At 51.5% G+C, this 18,484-nt stretch overlaps 1 protein-coding gene across 1 annotated transcript in view; it reads left to right on the top strand.

The window, feature by feature from the left end:
• Positions 1–18,484, top strand: part of RPS6KA4 (ribosomal protein S6 kinase A4) — a 173,048-nt gene that overhangs the window by 86,635 nt on the left and 67,929 nt on the right. The window contains exons 5-6 of the mRNA XM_085625976.1: positions 182–289; positions 798–878. Coding sequence (XP_085482102.1) covers positions 182–289; positions 798–878 — 189 coding nt within the window. The remainder of the gene's footprint in view (positions 1–181; positions 290–797; positions 879–18,484) is intronic.

Raw genomic sequence — 18,484 nt, 5'->3', positions numbered from 1 at the left:
GGGTGTAGGGAAACCCACATGGACTAAGATGCAAGCTTCCAGGACACCTGGTCCCACCACACCAAACTCAACTAAAGAAAACATGATGGATCCCTCAGACTTTGTTGTTAGAACCCCTGAATATTTGAGCTACTTTGAGAGCTGTGATCCATCTTACTTACTGTATACATTCGTCCCTCAGCTTGGCATCATCTACAGAGACATCAAACTGGAGAACATTCTGCTGGACAGCGATGGCCACATAGTGCTTACTGACTTCGGCCTCAGCAAAGAGTTCATCACCGAAGAGGTGAGGGTTTGTCTGGAGTAGCACTTGACGATTCCCGGTGAGCAGCAGCGCTCAGGGAGACAGTTGAGACACAGAGGCTTTAAAAGAGTGCGATATCATCTGCCGTAATGTCCATGAGATTTGTGAATGGGTGAAGTTACTATTAAGGCTTGTAAGGCCAATGGGTTGTGCAATGAGAGTAATATAATTTCTTTCAAAACATATCCTGGTTTGCACAAATGTTTGGGGCGAATGTTGCACACAGGCTCTTGACACCGGGGGACCCATGCACCCCTATGCCTATAAACAGTAAAGTTTCCTTTGCAGTGACCTGGCCAATGAGGTTTTGTGATGAATGAGGAAATGAGTACGGCCCCAGCCTATACTATGCAACCAATTGTCAATAGGGAAATAATAACATAGTGGAGATGGTCTGTGGAGTAGGACATCTTCTAGGCGGGTGATCCATACAGGGCATAGTATGTAAATAGACAGTGTCACTCCTTTTTATCTAACTTTCTCTCCCCAGAAAGAACGGACGTACTCCTTCTGCGGCACCATTGAATATATGGCACCAGAGATCATCCGTGGCAGATCCGGGCATGGCAAGGTGAGTAGGAAGGGTTTGGCGGGGAGAAGTGCTCTGGTTTTCACAATTGTAGGAGCAGTCCTAGGAAAGCCCTATGTAAACAGATTTCATAAAGTACCCTAGCGCCTGCGGCACTATGCAGAAGAACAGGTACAATGGAGACTAATTATACTGTTTTGTACCCAGTTTATCTCTCTACCTTCACAGCTCCAAATACCACCTCCCACAATGTTCCACTCTCGTCACAGAAACGTTTTGAGCCCACTCCACTGTTGACGCCCCAAACCAGCTGCTCAACATGCCCCTCAGAGAAAACCAGAGGCTAAGTCCTTCTCTGTGCACATATCAGAGGCTTGGGTTTCAACATGATGGGGAAGGTTCCACAGTAACATAAAACTAGTTTCAATATAAACTCTTTATTTACACATTCCAGGCTAGGCATGGACACATACAGTATTAGTCTCAAATTGCCTTATTCTCAAAAGATGTTTTTGTTTCTTATAAAATGGTCCCCAAAAATTTGCATCAAATTACTTCCTTCCATTTCTTTTTCTGGGTTGGTAATAGAACGAGTCGATACTCTTAGATCTATTTACACTGGGTTGTTACTTATGTTTTATGGGACCATAACAATTCTCAGTCTCATGTTTATGATCAATTCCTTTCTAAAACCTTGAAAACACGGAGTAAACAATGGAAAATGTTTTAGATGATGGCACAGGGACCAAAACCAGCGGGCGAACAGATCTCTGCAACTGACCAATAGGACTGACCTCTAGTCTTGAATCTCAGAAGCACAAACTCAACAAATTTCTAATTTAAATCCGAATGATTTTCTTTTTTTCTTTTTTTATTTATTTATTTATTTATTTTTTATTTCAAAAAACCTTTATTAACACAAAGGAGCAATACAGGAACAATCGCCCTTCGGGCGTACTGCAACGCAGAGGGTGGGGGAAGTCCTCGTGCCGGGAGTAGAGGTCACACTTACACAGCCATTTAGCCGACATCCCGGAGGACCGGCGGCGTTCCCACCGTCAATAAATTAATAGCACCCAAGCAATGTCTCGGCTACAGCCGGATCTGTGGCAGACTCCCCGCTCTACGATAGTGTGGCCGCGGTATTCGTAGGCACCCACGCGCCCACCACAACCCACATCTCTGGCGTAGCCCCTGAAAGCTCCAACTGTTACACTAACCCCCCCCTCCCACCCCACACACGCACCGCCGAACCCCCGTGTCTCTGAAATGCTCGCACGCTTCTGTCGTCCCGCCATCCCGGCACGCATAGACAAAGTGCCCACCCTCAGTCGGTCTACAGTCATCCTGACAGCGCATTCACCCCTAATATGGTCCAGTCAGGAACCCGACCCAGTCGATCTAGGAACTCGGCTATCCGCACTCTCCGCATGCAGCGCTCTCTACCATTCTGTACTACTACGTGCCTCCCAGGCGCCTCTCCCCGGCTTCACGACCGAGGTCAGCGTCTCCCCCCGCTATCACGCCCCCACTGGGTTCTACATTCTGTGTCCCCCCCCTGACTATCCACCTCAGGGTCCCCTGGCTTCAACGACGCGCTATACAGCCCCCAAAAATTCTTGGGGCGGCTTTTAGGCGGAAGCAGTTCGCTGTATATCTCAGCTTGCGTACTACAATACAACATGTCGCTGGCCCATCGCTTTTTGGTGGGCAGAGGTCCTCTCATCCAGCAAATCGCCACCACTCTCCTGCCTATTAACAGTGCAATGTCCGCTAGTCGACGCAGTGCCGGCTTGAGGGGTCGAGAGTACCCCAGCAACACCAAAGCGGGGCTAGGGGGAATCTCCACTTCCAGTATCTTACTGAGCTCCCGGAAAACCTCTGCCCAGAACCTGGCGACCCCCGGGCAGCGCCAGGCCATATGCATGAAATCTGCCTCCGGGTAGTGGCAGCGCTCACACTCCGCAGACTGACGCAGCCCATACCTATGCAATCTCTGCGGGGTGTAATATACGCGCTGCAAGAATTTAAAATGCACCAATCGGTGCCGGCCATTTAATGAGACCGTCTTGGTGCTGGCGCAGCAGTACCTCCACATATCATCTGTGATCTCCATGCTGAGGTCCGTTTGCCATGCAAGTCTCGCCGCGCCGCACCGGTGCGGTATATGCTGATCCCCCAGTCGTTTGAGTGTCGTGACCAGCTTGGCAGACGCCGCGGTCTTTATTACATAGGTGAGTTCCAGAACCTCCGGGGGCTCCGCCATCCCCGGCCCCAGAATGACCGAGAGCGCAGCTCGCACTCTGTGGAACTGAAATCGCTGTAGTGGCGTGGGAATCGGCGGCGCCGATCCAAGCTGGTCCCACGTCTTGGCCACCCCGTTAACGAACAGATCCTCCATCCGCGAAATGCCCAACTTGCTCAGCGCCCGTATCACACCCTTTTCTCGCAGCGGGGGGAGCCACACCGCCCACTCCACAGGCAACAACGGAGAGTACAAAATCTCGCTGCCCCGGGCTGTCGCCAACTCCCGCCAAGCGTGAGTCGTGGCCTTAAGGGAGTCCAGGCTGCCCACCCTATGATCCACCTGCTGAAAGGCAATCGCCGGCAAGGGCAGCGGGTCCGCGAACAATTTCTCAAGGATCACGTGAGGGATCCCCGGGTCAGCATGAATCCACGTATGTAGATGCGCCGCCTGCGCGACTCGGTAGTACCGTTCCAAGTCCGGCGCCCCCAGTCCCCCCAGCTCGTACGGTAGTGTCAACACCTCCCATCGCACTCTAGGCTGCTTGCCACCCCAGGCAAGGGCAATAAGCGTTTGTTTTAGCTGCTTGAAGAACGCCTTGGATAGCACAATCGGGATATTATTGAACAGGAACAGGAATCTCGGCAGGACTACCATTTTCATGATTGCTATTCTGCCCAGCAATGTCAGGGGGAGCCTATTCCAGGTCTCCACGTCCTCTCCTAACTTGCTGTATGCCACTCCATAGTTTTCCCGAAGGATCACCTCCGGGTCTCTGTGCAGCTGAATCCCCAGGTACCGTATCAAGTCTGTTGTCCACTGCAGGGGGTACTCCATGGGGAACGGCAGCGTCACCGGCGACAGAGGGAACGCCAACGACTCCAGTTAACCTTAAGGCCAGACAGCGCCCCGAATCTGACCACCTCCCTGAGAATGGAGGGAAGATTCACCTCCGGGTCCCTGACATACAGGAGGGTGTCATCAGCATATGTTGAAATGCCAATCTTATAGGTGGGGAAGCAGATGCCATCATATCTATGATATTCTCGGATAGCGCAGGCCAAAGGCTCCGCCACCAGGGCATATAGGAGCGGGGAAAGGGGGCAGCCCTGCCGAGTGCCCCTGCCGATGTCAAAAGCGTCCGTGACTTGGTCCCTGATACGCAGCCTAGCAGTGGGGCGCTGGTACAAAGCTCCCAACATCTGCAAGAAGGGCTCACCCAGCCCAACCTTACGGAGGACACGCACCATGAATGGCCACTCGACAGAGTCGAATGCTTTCTCCATGTCCAGGAAAAGCGCTAGAGCCCTGCAATCCTGGCACACATGTTGCATGGCTCCCAGTACCGTACGAATGTTATATGTGAGGTTCCTCGATGGGATAAAGCCCGCTTGCTCTGGGGCCACGCGCTCCGGCACCAGCAGAGCCAGGCGCGTGGCCAGGACCTTAGCATACAGCTTGGCGTCCACATTGAGCAACGAAAGGGGTCGGTAGGACCCGCAGACGTTTGGGGGCCTCCCGGGTTTCAGAACCGTAACAAGTAGTGCCTCTCTCATAGTGTCCGGCATGCACCCCTCCTGGCCTATCTCATCAAAAAGCGTGATCAGGTGCGGTAGAAGCAAGTCTAGGAATGCTTTGTAGAAGGCCACCGTCAACCCATCAGCGCCTGGGGCACTGCTCGACCGCATGCCCCCCAGTGCCTCCCGGATCTCGTCCTGTTGTATGGGCAGCATCAGAAACTCCCTCTGCGAGTTCGACAAGAAGGGCATTTTGATGTAGCTGAGGTAATCATCTATTTCCTCCTCCATCTGGGACGACTTGGAGGAATAGAGGTCGGCATAGAACTCCCTGAATTCAGCCACAATCTCCTCTTGGTCTGTGAGGACTGTGCCTGCAGGGGTGACGAGCTCCTCCACCACTAGGGGCCGTCTGCTATTACGCAGTAGTTTCGCCAGCAACGAGCCCGGACGCTCACCCTCCCCGTAGGTACGGGCGGTTGCATACTTGCCCATGTGCTTCACCTCTCTGTCTGCTTCACTGTTGTATTCCGTGACCAATTCACTAATCCTAGTCTCGACCCCGGCTGCCGGAGAGCGCAGCCGTTGCTGTTCAAGCTGCGTCAACTGCGTTTCAATGGACCGCATTCGCAGTCGGATGCACTTAAGGACACTAGAGTGTTTGGCCATAGCCATGCCGCGAATGTAAGCCTTGAACGAATCCCAAAGTGTCTGGAAGCTCTGCACTGAGCCCAGGTTCTTATCGAAGAACGCTTCTATGTCTTCCGCCAGCTCCCCTCTGAAAACCTCGTCCAACAACGAATAGGGCGGCAGGCGCCAGGTGAACGGAGGTATCCTCCTAATCGGGGAGTCTAAAGTTAGGAGAAGTGGGGAGTGATCCGACAGCGTACGGGGGAGCACAATGCACCCCCTAAACGCCGCCAGCAGGGAACGCGACACCAACCAGTAGTCCATTCTAGTGTGCACGTCGTGGTGCGCAGAATAATGCGTGAAGCCTCCCCTCCCCGAGTGACCATGCCTCCAGGCATCAACCAGATCGAGCTCGTCATCTCAGCCTGAATATGCATGGCCGCAGCTGCTGGGCGCCGCACCGTCCCCGATGAGCGGTCTACCGACGGGTCGAATATAAAATTGAGGTCACCCCCCCCACACCATTCTGGCAGGGGCGTATGGCCTACAAAGAGCAGCCAGCATGCCGTAAAACTCTGGATTGTCGAAATTGGGACCATACACGTTAACCACCACCAGGTCATGACCCTGCCCTGTACACCTAGCGAGTAAATACCGCCCGTGAGGGTCAGCCTCCAGCACCGTCCGCTTCAATTTGGAGGTCGGGTTTACCCAAGTGACCACCCCCCGGGAGTGCGTTGTAAAGCCGGCCGCCACACTGTTGCCCGCCAGGCCTCGTGCCGAAAGCATTTTACTCCCAAGGGGAAGGTGCGTTTCCTGTATTAGAGCTAGGTCAATGCGGTGCCTGCGGAAATAGTTGAGCACTTTCCGGAGCTTACGGAAGTCATTCAGCCCTCTGACATTCCAGGTAAGCGCTCTGAGAGTGCCAGCATCACTTTCACCATTCACCACTCCAGGGGCAGCCATCGCAACATCCACACTGCATCCGTGCTCACAGGGGGGATTCTACTCAGGTGGTCATAGACTAGGCGAGTCTCAGTCCTCCACCCCCAATATGCCAGAAACAAATCAAAACACCGGTCTCGCAGCGCGTCGTGTACCCCTCCACCCCACATTTCAAGATCTCCCCCCCCCCCCCCCCCCCACCCAACTGCAATCCCCCCCACCCACAGCCGACCTCCCCCCAACCTGGCCAGACAGGACCCCACTCCCACCCCCCACCCCTCTAAACCACAAACATCACTCAGTAACATTGCCCCTAGCAGCCCCAGCAGGGACCACCGAAAGCCGCAGCGTGGGGGCAGAGATTGCCAGGCGCCGAATACTCCCAATTAGGTAGCGCCTCCGGGCAAAGCATACCCACCTCGCCCTGCCCTCGTACACCACCCCACGTGGGTGGCCCCGTCGCCACTACCCCTGGGCACCCGGGTAGAAACTCTGATCACTCCCTCGAGGAACCCGGGCAGACACTACGTGCAACGAGCACACTCAGGCCGCGCCGCCCGCCAGCCCCCCACCCCGGGGAAACACTCATCCGAGTCAGGGAAGCAGGGAACATATCTCGCCCCGAGGGGGGGGGGGCCTCCCAGGACCCCAGGAGCCAGACTACGCATGTCAACCTCCGAGCAGGCACCACGTGTCGCCGCCCCTTATATCTAAACCACCGGGCCCCCAAGGCTCCCACTAGGCCAAGATATCAGAAAAATCTCACCGGGAGGCAGCAACGGCTTCGCCATGGGTGGCCGCACCAAACTCAGCTAGTCGGATAGCTCCAATGTCCCTTCCGCTGTCCAGGCCACAATCAACCCCCCACTCAGCAGGCAAAAGGCAGCCCACCCCTTTGTACCCGGAGTCCGGCAATCCACCCCGGGCTAGTCCTGGTCCTCCAGACGTGAGGTCTCGTCCGTGGAGTCGTTGTGGCTGCGCTGGTCGCTCCGCTGCTCCTTTGACCAGTCCTTCAATGATCGCTGCAGCTCCTTCGGATCTGTGAAGAAGTGGGAACGGCCCTGCCGGTTGATCCGCAGTCTCGCAGGGTAGAGCATCGCATAGTCCAGGCCTAATTCTCTGAGTTGTTTTTTGTATGGGGCAAATTGCCTGCGCTCGTCCTGCACCCTGGCCGTGAAGTCGGGGAAAATGGAAATGTCCATACCTTCGAATTGGAGCTTGCCCTTTTCCCTGGCCACCCGCAGGGCCACGTCCCGGTCTCTGTAGTTCAACAATTTTGCAATTATAGGCCTCGCCGGTGCTCCAGGTTTCGGGCGCGGCCCCAGCGAGCGGTGCGCCCTTTCGACCACGAACATGGGAGAGAACACATCCTCCCCCAACAGGGCCCGCAGTAGCTTCTCCACGAATAGCTCCATCCTCCCGGTCTGCGTTGTCTCCGCAACCCCCGTGATGCGGATATTCGATCTCCTCGAGCGGGCCTCTAAATCTTCCGCTTTGTCCTGGATGACTTGCAGCAGTCTGCTGAGTTGCTTCCTGTCCGCGTCCCACTCCGTTTGCGCGTCCTCCACGTGGGATACTCTTTTTTTCCGCCATGTCTAGGCGCTCCGAGTTCTTGTCCACGCGCTCCGACATGCGGTCCATCCGGTAAGTGAGCGCATCCAGCTTAGCGTCGATTGCCGTGAGGCTGCCCTGAAGGCCCTTCTCCATCGCCACCAGCATTTCTCAGATGTCCGCTCCCGCGGCACCCCCCGCGGCAGGGCCGCCCGCCTCCGCCTCCCCTGCGGCCGGCCCCTTCGCCCTGCGAGGGTCGAAGGAAAGTTTAGGCTGCGACTTGTCCGTTTTCCCCATGGTGGCAGTCCGAGTCCGGCTCTCCCCAAGGTCCGGGCACCAACCGCAGGCCCTAGAGGCTATCAGACCCCGGAACTCCTCGTATGTGGGGTACACCCACTGGTACAGGCCGGCGCCGGCCGGGGGACAGCCCGCAGCCGTCTGACCTCAGCAACCACAGCGCCCACCGCGTCGGCACACGCACCTGCCTCCGGTGCGCTGTGCCGCGACTAGGCCAAGTCTCTCCACCACTCCCAGGCACCTCAGTGTTGCAGGCAAGGGCTCATCCGAGAGGGCAATTCCGGGCTCTTCGCGCCACCCGGGGCGGTCTCCAGTCTCTGCCGAGATCGGGGGGGGGGGGAGGGGGTAACACGGCCACCACCTCCGTAGAGCCCCCACAGCTAGCGTCGTCACCACACACAGCACAGCTGGTCTCCGGGGCCCCGGGACGCTACCAGGGACTCCTCCACCGGGCACCCCACAGCCGTCAGTCACGGACGTCCCGCTTCCCGGCCCGGCTCTCCAGGCGCCCAGGAGCTCCGCTGCGCTGCCGTCAGGGTCGTATGTGCCAGCACCGTCTGTCGGGGTCGACTGCCCCGCGGTAGCGTCATCCGGCGAGGTGTCCAGGGACAGGCCCGCTCCAGCGGGACCACTTTCAATATCGCCACAGCACGCACGCCTCCAGGAGAGGCCGGGGATGTCGGCCGCGGCGGCAAGTCACAGCTTTGGCGTGCGCAGCAGCGCACTCGGCCCCCAATTCAGTTGGGGGGGGGCACCACAAGCGGTACCGCTCAGGAGAGGAAGGATTCCCCCGCGTTCCCAGCTAGGCAGTGTCGTGGGGAAGGATCGTTGGACGGATCATGAGAGGGCATCAGCGAGGAGCTCCGCACTCACGCGTCCGCCATCGCCGCCGGCTAGCTCCGCCCCAAATCCGAATGATTTTCAAGAGCCAGGTCTATCATTAGACCTGCACTAGACAAGGTGAGTTTAATTGTATGCAAATACTTGAAGCATGAATTATTATTATTATTATTATTATGTGTTCTTATATAGCGCTCAACTTACCCTTGGGCATCTTGGCGCTTGCATTGGGAACCCGTCCTGGTTTTTCCCGTACTGGGCATCCCCAAGGTGAAAGCCAGGCATCCCGCCGCGGGGGGGCCGTTGTGGAGATTAAGCAAGCTTGTTGCCCAGAGCTGCATAGTGTGAACTCGTGCTTAGAGTGGGCACCGAAGCGAGAATTATCGAGTCCGTGGACAGTTGGGCTCCGGACCCTGCCACGTCTGGAATTGAACCCTGGTCCCAGGTCTGACCTCTGCTTCAGGGTATGCCTCCTCTAACCAGTGAGCTACACTTCTCCACCGTGAGAGGCCACTGGAACACTAAGTACTCCACAGCTTGCCCAAAAATGTGCTACTGCCATCAGCTTCAAGGGGGATACAAGATTGTCATGTCAACACAAAGCATTTATGTTCTGAAGTGGAAGGTCCTCCTGGTATGATGCTGAAAACTGCTCTACATCCTCAATTAGAAAAATTAATGGAGCTGTTACTGAGACAGGAGATTTGGCCTTGAGCCAAGAAAAGGTTATTTATATGATGAAAGTTCCTGAACACCCAGCCACTCTGGATGCCAAACAAAATTTGGCGGATATTGTCAAAAAGTAACAAATTCTCCAGTATTGGGGTGTCTTTCATAGATTCACATCCCACGGTACATAACCTAGCAATGTAGCAATAACACAACCATAGATAGGTTAGAAAAAACCATAGAGTAGCATTGAATCATAGAGCTATTAGATAGAAAAAACTTATCACTTTTATAACATATTACAGTCATTGTGAATAGTCCAAACTCCAGCCAATCAGTCGTTGGCACCCTCCAGAATGTTCTCCTCAGAGGCTCAGGCCCTCAGATTTTCTACCGCACATCGTGTGAAGGGAGTCTCCCTGAGCTCTGCTTAGTTTTTTCTCATTTTTCTTCTCAAAGAACATTTTTTTTATCATGTCTACAACCAAGAAGTCCCTTTTCAGACATTGTGGGACATGTGGAAAACAGCGACTTCATTCTGAGGACCCTCATAAGAAGTGAATTTATTGCCTCTACCCTGAACATCAGGTAAAGGATTGTAAAATCTGCAGGACTTTCTCTCAAAAGACCCTTAAGGACAGGGAGGGGCGTCTCCTTCTGTGGCTACAGAAGTTGAAGACTATGGATAACCCCCTATCAGATGTGGAGAGTGTTTCCTCAGTCCGGACTACTTCATCTTTGAAGAGAGCCAGTGAGTCGGAGAAGGTTTCTCCTAAGACTAAGGTGGCAAAGAAACATCATGTTGTCCAGTCCACTGACCAGCCTTCAACTTCAAAAGGGGTGTCTCCTGCCCCTCAGAGTCTATCTACACCCTCTACGCCCCCGAGATCTGACTCTCAGGCGTCCAAGACTCTATCTGAGCAGTTTTTGCCTAAAAAGCTGGTTATCTCGTTGACGAGCTCGTCGTCGCTTCCGTCGACGAGGACTGCTGTCGTCGCTTCTACGAGGACGACTTCAACTTCTTCGTCTATGATGCCGGCTATGATTCTGTCGCCAGCGACATCACCGTCGACGTCAGTGAAGGTGAGGCCTCTGTCGTCTAAGGTTCCTTTGACTTCGTCGACGGCGTCTAACAAGCAGAAGAAGCATTCATCGCTACGCATTTCCTCGTCAACGAAAGGGTCAGCTTCATCGACGATGACGGCAATGGCTTCGTTGTCGACAGTGGCTTAGTCTGCGGTGGCTTCGTCGACAGTGGCTTTGTCTGCGGTGGCTTCGTCGACGGCGGCTTCGTCGACGATGGCGCAACGGCAACTTCTCTCATCGACTGCGACAGCGTCAACAGCTGCATCCGTGGATCTGGTTCCTTTGAAGTCTTCAGGTTCTCTGCTTCAACGGCGACGGTCTTCTTTGGATACCTTGGCGCCAATCCAAACTGCTTCTCATCCTCCATTGGAACTGTTCTCTTCTGACGCTGGTGACGATGAATCGGAGGAGGATGACACATTTAGGGCTGTTCGCAGTCTCTCTGAGCTTCTAATTAAATGTCAGGATTTTGAGGACAACCAGGAATGTGAGGACTTTTCAGACAGTGCCAACCAGCCTGCACCGATATTCCTATGGCGCAGATGCCTATGTCCCTTATTTCCAACCTTCAATTCATGCTGGATGACTATTACAGACGTTTTCCAAACTCAGTCCAGGCTTCTCCAGCACCACAAGTGCCTCTTCCACCTCCGCTTCCTATAGAACCGCTTTCTACGCCTTCTACTTCGGCGTCCAGATTACCACACCAAGATGCTCCTTATATCATTGAGGAGGATGATGATGATGTTTATGACAGAGAGGAGGGTGAGCTGGATGATAGATCCCTGTTCGCGGAATGGGACAGTTATCAGATTCAAAAGCCGTCCCCCACCGCTCCAGCTCTTCTTGATTCTCCACCGGTGGACATAGGTGGATTTCATGTCATCATGGAAAGGCCGGCAAAGAGATTTCACCTCCCTATGGTCACTAGAGAGGAGGATTGTTTCTTGTATGACTTTAAAGATCAGCCACAGAAACAAGTGCGTGCTATTCCCATCATTGATTTTATTTGGCAAGAGAGTCTCAAGCTCATGCAACACCCTAATTCTATTCCTGCTGTCCTGCCACGACTAGATAAAAAATACAAAGCCCCAGAAAATTCGCCTGCTTGTCTTATTGCACAGCCGAAACCTGATTCCATTATTACTCAAGCAGCACAAGTTCGTGCCAGGAATCCCTCGTCTCCAGTATCGGCTTCTCCGGATCGTGAGGAGAGACGCCTTGACGCCATTGATCAGAAATTCTCCACTATGGCGGCAACTACGGTCCGAGCGGCCAATTCTGTAGCTTTCCTCAGCCGTTATGACCGACACATGTGGTCGGACATTGCTTCCCTTGTAGATTTACCATCAGAACCTTCTAAAGCAGAAGCGCTGAAGGTTCTTCAAGAAGGGGAAAGGATTTCCTCGGAGATTGATTGTGCTGTTGACGTGTCTTCTACTGGTTTCCGACAACTGGCGGGTGCTTCTGTCCTCAGGCGGCAAGACTGGTTAAAAGCCACTTCTTTCCGTCAAGAGGTGCAGACGAAAATATTGGACATGCCTTATGATGGTGAATCACTGTTTGGCCAACACATCGATGATGCCCTTCAGAAGATCAAGAAGGACACCGAGACTGCTCGTGCTCTTGGCACACTTCAATTTAAAAAAACAGCCCTTTCGGGGTGCGAGGGGTCGTGGCTCCTCCTCTTCCTTTCGGGGAGGTTCCAATCAATATCGACAATACAATTCTTTTCAAAGCCAACAACGTTACTCCTCCCAGAATCAACAATCGTACAGACAACCACCAGCTGTATCTTACAGACAGTACAGAGGTAAATCCTCTTATAGAGGAAGGGATTCCTCCAAGAAACAATGACTTTTTCCATCTGCCATCCTTGATGCCTCCCACCCTCGCAAAGGTTGGAGGTCGAATCTCCCGTTTCTACTCCAAATGGTCACTGATTACTACCGATCAATGGGTTCTAGATATTGTGCGCAGGGGGCACGTTCTAGAGTTTGTAAAGATCCCTCCCAATTCTCCACCCAGAGGTCCTCCTCCTGCCCATCTGAAGGAACTTTTAGGTCAACTAGAAATCTTATTGAGAAAAGGCGCGATCGAAGTGGTTCCGAACTTACAAAGGGGCAGAGGATTCTATTCGAGGTTCTTCCTTATACAAAAAAAGTCGGGAGAATGGCGCCCTATTCTGGACCTACGCGCCCTAAACAAATACATCAAGAAGCAAACATTCCGCATGTTGTCTCTTCAGGAGGTCCTTCCTTTACTGTCCCAAGGAGAGTACATGACCACACTGGACCTTCAAGATGCTTATTTTCATGTTCCTATTGTGCCCAGACACAGAAAATTCCTCAGATTCAGAGTGGCCAGGAGAGATTTCCAATTCAAAGTCCTACCATTCGGCCTTCGTTATGCACCCTGAGTGTTTTCCAAAGTCCTCGCACCGGTGGCAGCTTATCTTCGTCTACAAGGCGTACACATTTTTCCTTATCTTGACGACTGCCTTCTAAAGGCACGGTCGTTCGAACTGACATCCCGACACACTCTACTTTACAGGTCCCTCTTCCAGTATCTGGGCCTCACGTTCAACATGGACAAGTCTCAATGTGTCCCCGCTCAACTCAGGACGTTTTTGGGGGCCATCCTGGACACCAAACTGGCAAAGGCCTTTGTGTCACACGAAAGGCGTCAACAACTTTGCAACCTAGCAGTCTCCCTCTGGTTAAAAAAAAGTCTGTTTCTGTTCGGCATTTGAAGTCCTTCCTAGGGATGTTGTCCTCTTGGATTGCCCTAGTCCCTCACTGCTGCCTGAAAATGAGACCCATCCAGGAGGAGCTCGACAAGCAATGGGCTCAAGTCTCAGGTTCCTTCAACGATATGATCAAGGTCACATCTCAGATGCAAACGTCTCTGTTCTGGTGGACTCTCGAAACAAACGTCTCTTCCGGTCGTCCATTTCTGGTGGACACTCCAAGTTTCACTCTCACAACGGACGCATCTCTTGAAGGGTGGGGAGCACACCTTCAGGATCTCACAGTAAAAGGACGGTGGGATACCCACCAAAACACCTGGCACATCAACCTTCTAGAGGTACTTGCCATTTTTCTGGCGCTAAAGGCTTTTCATGCCATCATTCAGGGACCTTCGGTGTTGATCCGGACGGACAACACAACATGCATGCACTATATAAACAAACAGGGGGGCACACCGTCTATCTTGCTATCTCTTCAAGCTCAACAAATCTGGGATTGGGCAATCCAGCATCAAATCACTCTGACGGCAGTGCATGTTCCGGGAGCGTCCAACATTCTAGCGGACTCTCTAAGCAGGTCAACCTCGTCCAATCACGAGTGGGAGTTGCATCAACCCACACTGGATCGCATCTTTCGGTTATGGGGCCCCCCGAATCTGGATCTGTTCGCAACCCATCTGAACCGCAAATGCCCATTTTACGCAAGTTGGCTTCCCAAACCAGAGTCGTGCGGGAATGCCTTTTTGATGAACTGGTTAAAAATATATGCCTACGCTTTTCCGCCGATTCCTCTGGTCTCCAGGGTTCTTCGGAAAATAAAGAAAGAACCTTGCCGCATTCTTCTAATAGCTCCCAGGTGGCCTCGACAAGTCTGGTTTACGGAACTCCTGCTCCTATCGCAGTGCGACCCGATTCTGCTCCGCCCACTTCCGAACCTTCTGACCATGGATCAGGGACAGGTTTGTCATCCCGACCCAGCCTCTCTTTGCTTAGCGGCATGGAACCTGAGCACTGAGTTTGCCAATTTAAACATTCCGACTACAGGGAAGCTCTTGCTAAGGCTAGAGCAGCCTCCACTGTGAAAACATACAAGCTCAAATGGAAACGTTTCTGTCTATGGTGCGACTCTGCTCAGGTACATCCTGTTCATTCCACACCAGACCAACTTTTGCCTTTCTTTTTACATGTTGCAAAATCTGGCCTCTTGCATTCTACTCTTAAAGTTTTTCTGGTATCAATCTCAAGATTTTGACAGGATGGTTCCACCTCTTTACTCTTTCAGAATAATTCAGCAGTTCTTCAGGGGTCTTTTTAGGATGTTTCCTCCAATTCGTCGACCACCTCCTCCTTGGCATTTAAACATTGTATTGGCACAACTCATGAAGCCACCGTTTGAGCCCATCCATAAAGTCGATCTAAAATTCATTACGTGGAAGACTTCGCTACTGTTGGCTCTCACTTCTTCACGTCGAGTCAGTGACAAACAGGCATTTACTACTAAACCGCCTTTTCTTCAATTCACCAAGGACTCTGTCTTGCTCTGCACAAATCCGGCCTTTATCCCCAAAGTGCCATCGGATTTCCATCTTAATGAGCCAGTCATTTTAAAAACGTTTTTTCCTAATCCTCAAACGTCAGCAGAGAGGACTCTCCATTCTTTAGATATCAAGAGATGTCTGAAATTTTATCTTCAAAGGACAGCTAGTATCCGTAAGTCTGATCAGCTTTTTGTGGCCTACGGACGGATGCGAAAGGGGCATCCAGTCACCAAACAGACTATTGCACGCTGGATATCTACTACAATTGCCTTTTGCCATCAGCAAGCTGGGAAGCCACTTACTGCAAATGTTCGAGCGCATTCTACCAGACAAGTTTCCTCTTCTACTGCGCTATTTGCTGGTGTGCCTCTTCAACACATCTGCAGGGCTGCAACATGGTCCAGCAGTCACCCCTTTACCAAACATTACTGTCTGGAAGCTGCTGACAACGCTGATTCAGCCGTGGGGCAAGCGGTCCTACGTAATCTCTTTAAGTAAGGTGAGCCTCTGTTACTTCCCTCCTCCTGTATACAAGGAACCATTTTTTATTTTTATGCTTCAGTATCTCTTTGTACTGTGTATTATGATGATTTTATATGTACCTTGCATTATCTTTGCATCAATGCTTACTATTCTTATTCAATTTGGGAAAAAGGGGGTGGTGATGGACAGTTTCTGAATGATGCAGAATACTCTTACCAAGTCAAGAGATCATGGTTTTGATCCATCACCGTTTTTTAGCTCACTGCACCAACCCAGCTCAGAACCTGGCTACATGCAAATTAGTCTGTACCTGTCCCAGTGCATGATGGGAACAGGGCAAACCAAACTACCAAGCCAATTCTTATACTGGGAAGGAAACAAGCTTCCGGGGACCGGTTTCTGGCATCACAGCCTTCGTCGGCCCGGCTTGCCTGAATCCTGATGGTGCAATGAGCAAGGGACTCACGTCTGAGCATACCCTCCCACACTAAGTGCGGATAAAATCGATTTGGGAAAAAGGGGGTGGTGATGGACAGAGTTTCTGAATGATGCAGAATACTCTTACCAAGTCAAGAGATCATGGTTTTAATCCATCACCGTTTTTTAGCTCACTGCACCAACCCAGCTCAGAACCTGGCTACATGCAAATTAGTCTGTACCTGTCCCAGTGCATGATGGGAACAGGGCAAACCAAACTACCAAGCCAATTCTTATACTGGGAAGGAAACAAGCTTCCGGGGACCGGTTTCTGGCATCACAGCCTTCGTCGGCCCGGCTTGCCTGAATCCTGATGGTGCAATGAGCAAGGGACTCACGTCTGAGCATACCCTCCCACACTAAGTGCGGATAAAATTGATTTGGGAAAAAGGGGGTGGTGATGGACAGAGTTTCTGAATGATGCAGAATACTCTTACCAAGTCAAGAGATCATGGTTTTAATCCATCACCGTATTCTTATTCAAGCATGTGAATCTATGAAAGACACCCCAATACTGGAGAAGAACAAAAGTTACTTACCTGTAAACTGTGGTTCGCCAGTATTGGTGTCTTTCATAGATTCACATGCGATTCACCCTCCTCCCCTCAGAGGCTCTCCTCTTCTCCTTGACTCTTTGTTACTCTTGTGATACGAAAATCTGAGGGCCTGAGCCTCTGAGGAGAGCATTCTGAAGGGTGCTGGAGTTTGGACTATTCACAATGACTGTAATATGTTATAAAAGTGACAAGTTTTTTCTATCTAAAAGCTCTATGATTTAATGCTACTCTGTTTTTTTCTTATCTATCGATGGTTGTGTTATTGCTACATTGCTACATTGCTATGTTATGTACCGTGGGACTCCCACTTCGACGACGGGGAATATTCAAGCATGTGAATCTATGAAAGACACCAATACTGGAGAACCACAGTTTACAGGTAAGTAACTTCTGTTATTATCCTTTGTAGAAGCACTGTGCTCCTGCACGATCCTCCGGAAACACAAACAGAAGTGGCTGGTGGAAGAATCTTTCTCTACAGAGGATCAGCTTCACTCTCTCTTAAGGATATGTGAGTTGGTATCACTTGAGTCCCACAACGTACAATTTTAGTAGCATCAAGGAGGCTCACAAAACCAATCTATTGTCATGGTGAGGAGTTGATCCATGTCTGGGAAGATTTCCAGGCACATTCCCCTTCTAAGGATTACGATTCATAACCAGCCTGTCCTGTTCCCCCAAACTAGGTGGGATCCTACCTTGCAGTACTACAAATGGTAGCATGTTTATATGTGGTAAACTGGGGACAGGAGGATGCGGATTGCTGTTTCCTGGTGGGAACACTTACTCACCACCAAAGTATCAGTACTTTTCCAGTGATGTGCTGCATCTAGGTGTGGATGCCCTTAAGACTTCGGCCACTGCCTGGTTGGAAATGCTTCAATTGCCTATGCAGCACTGGACTCGACCATTGTGACTTTGGACCAGGAGATGTCTCTGAACTCTGACTTCATCGCTGGGCCACCCTGAGATAAAAGGAATTGGACGCTGTGGGCAGCACAGTTGAGGCCACAGCTGCTACATAGTTGAGGCTCAGCTGTCGCCTTTCTGAACCTGTACATCTACCAGCAGTTGGATGAGAAAGAAGGCTTTGTACAACATCTTTCAGAGCAGTACAAGAAGAAGGCTGCAGTAGTTATGCAGGAACAACACCTTATTAGTAATGCCAGCCTCACACCCTTACTCAAATCTGCCATCACTGCCATTAGGCAAATACTTGTACTGACTGATTTTAAGGCGCCACTGTTTGTTAAGGATCTCTGACATTTGCTTAAAAGTGCAGTCAAATCACCAAAATGATTTTCCTTGGTGAACATCTTTGGTCAGGGGGTGAAAGGCTTCTGGAGCATGTTGGATTCAGAAAATTTGAAAGCCGGGCAAGGTCTTGTACCTTTTTGGAAGCGAATACCTATATCATGGAAGCTCCAGGCATAGCCAAGGCGTGGCATCCAGCCTGAACAACAGCAACCAACACTTTCATGGACAGTGGCAACCATCCATATCCTGGCAACGAGTGAGTTCGCTGAAAACCTACCTTTCCCAGGAAAATAATTTGAAGAAGTCCGGGCCAAGGAGATCGGGCCCCACCAAGCAGTTGCTCAAGTCTGCATTTCCCCTGACCATAACATTACAGGGGCCGAAGACTGAAATAGGTTATTTCATCAAAAGCAGCACAAGATAATCTCAAACAAGTGGGTGCTATAAATTGTAAGTTACAATTATTGTTTAAAGTTTGTGTTGGAATCAAAGGTCAACAAGCCACAATAGGCTATTGGCATGGCGGACCACATCCCTGTCCTACTGGAGGAGGCAGTGGTACTGCTCAAGAAGTGTGTTATCAAGACCGGGTTCAGTCACAAAATACCCTGATGAGAGACCACAGAGCACCCACACTTGCACTACTTTAGCCTCAAAGAATTCTTAATCTCATTGGCGCCAGACCTAGGAAAACTCTCAGGAACCTTTATTTAATATGTGAAGATAATATTAGAATGCATCACAGACTTGTTTGTGTATCTCTAAAATATGATACTGAAACCCATCACTGAATCCCATCAACTAAAC

This window comes from Triturus cristatus, chromosome 9 (assembly GCF_964204655.1).
Source record: "Triturus cristatus chromosome 9, aTriCri1.1, whole genome shotgun sequence".
In the NCBI taxonomy this organism is placed as follows: domain Eukaryota; kingdom Metazoa; phylum Chordata; class Amphibia; order Caudata; family Salamandridae; genus Triturus; species Triturus cristatus.
The sequence above is the reverse complement of the archived record's forward strand: the minus strand, read 5'-3'. Positions and strand labels throughout refer to the sequence as shown.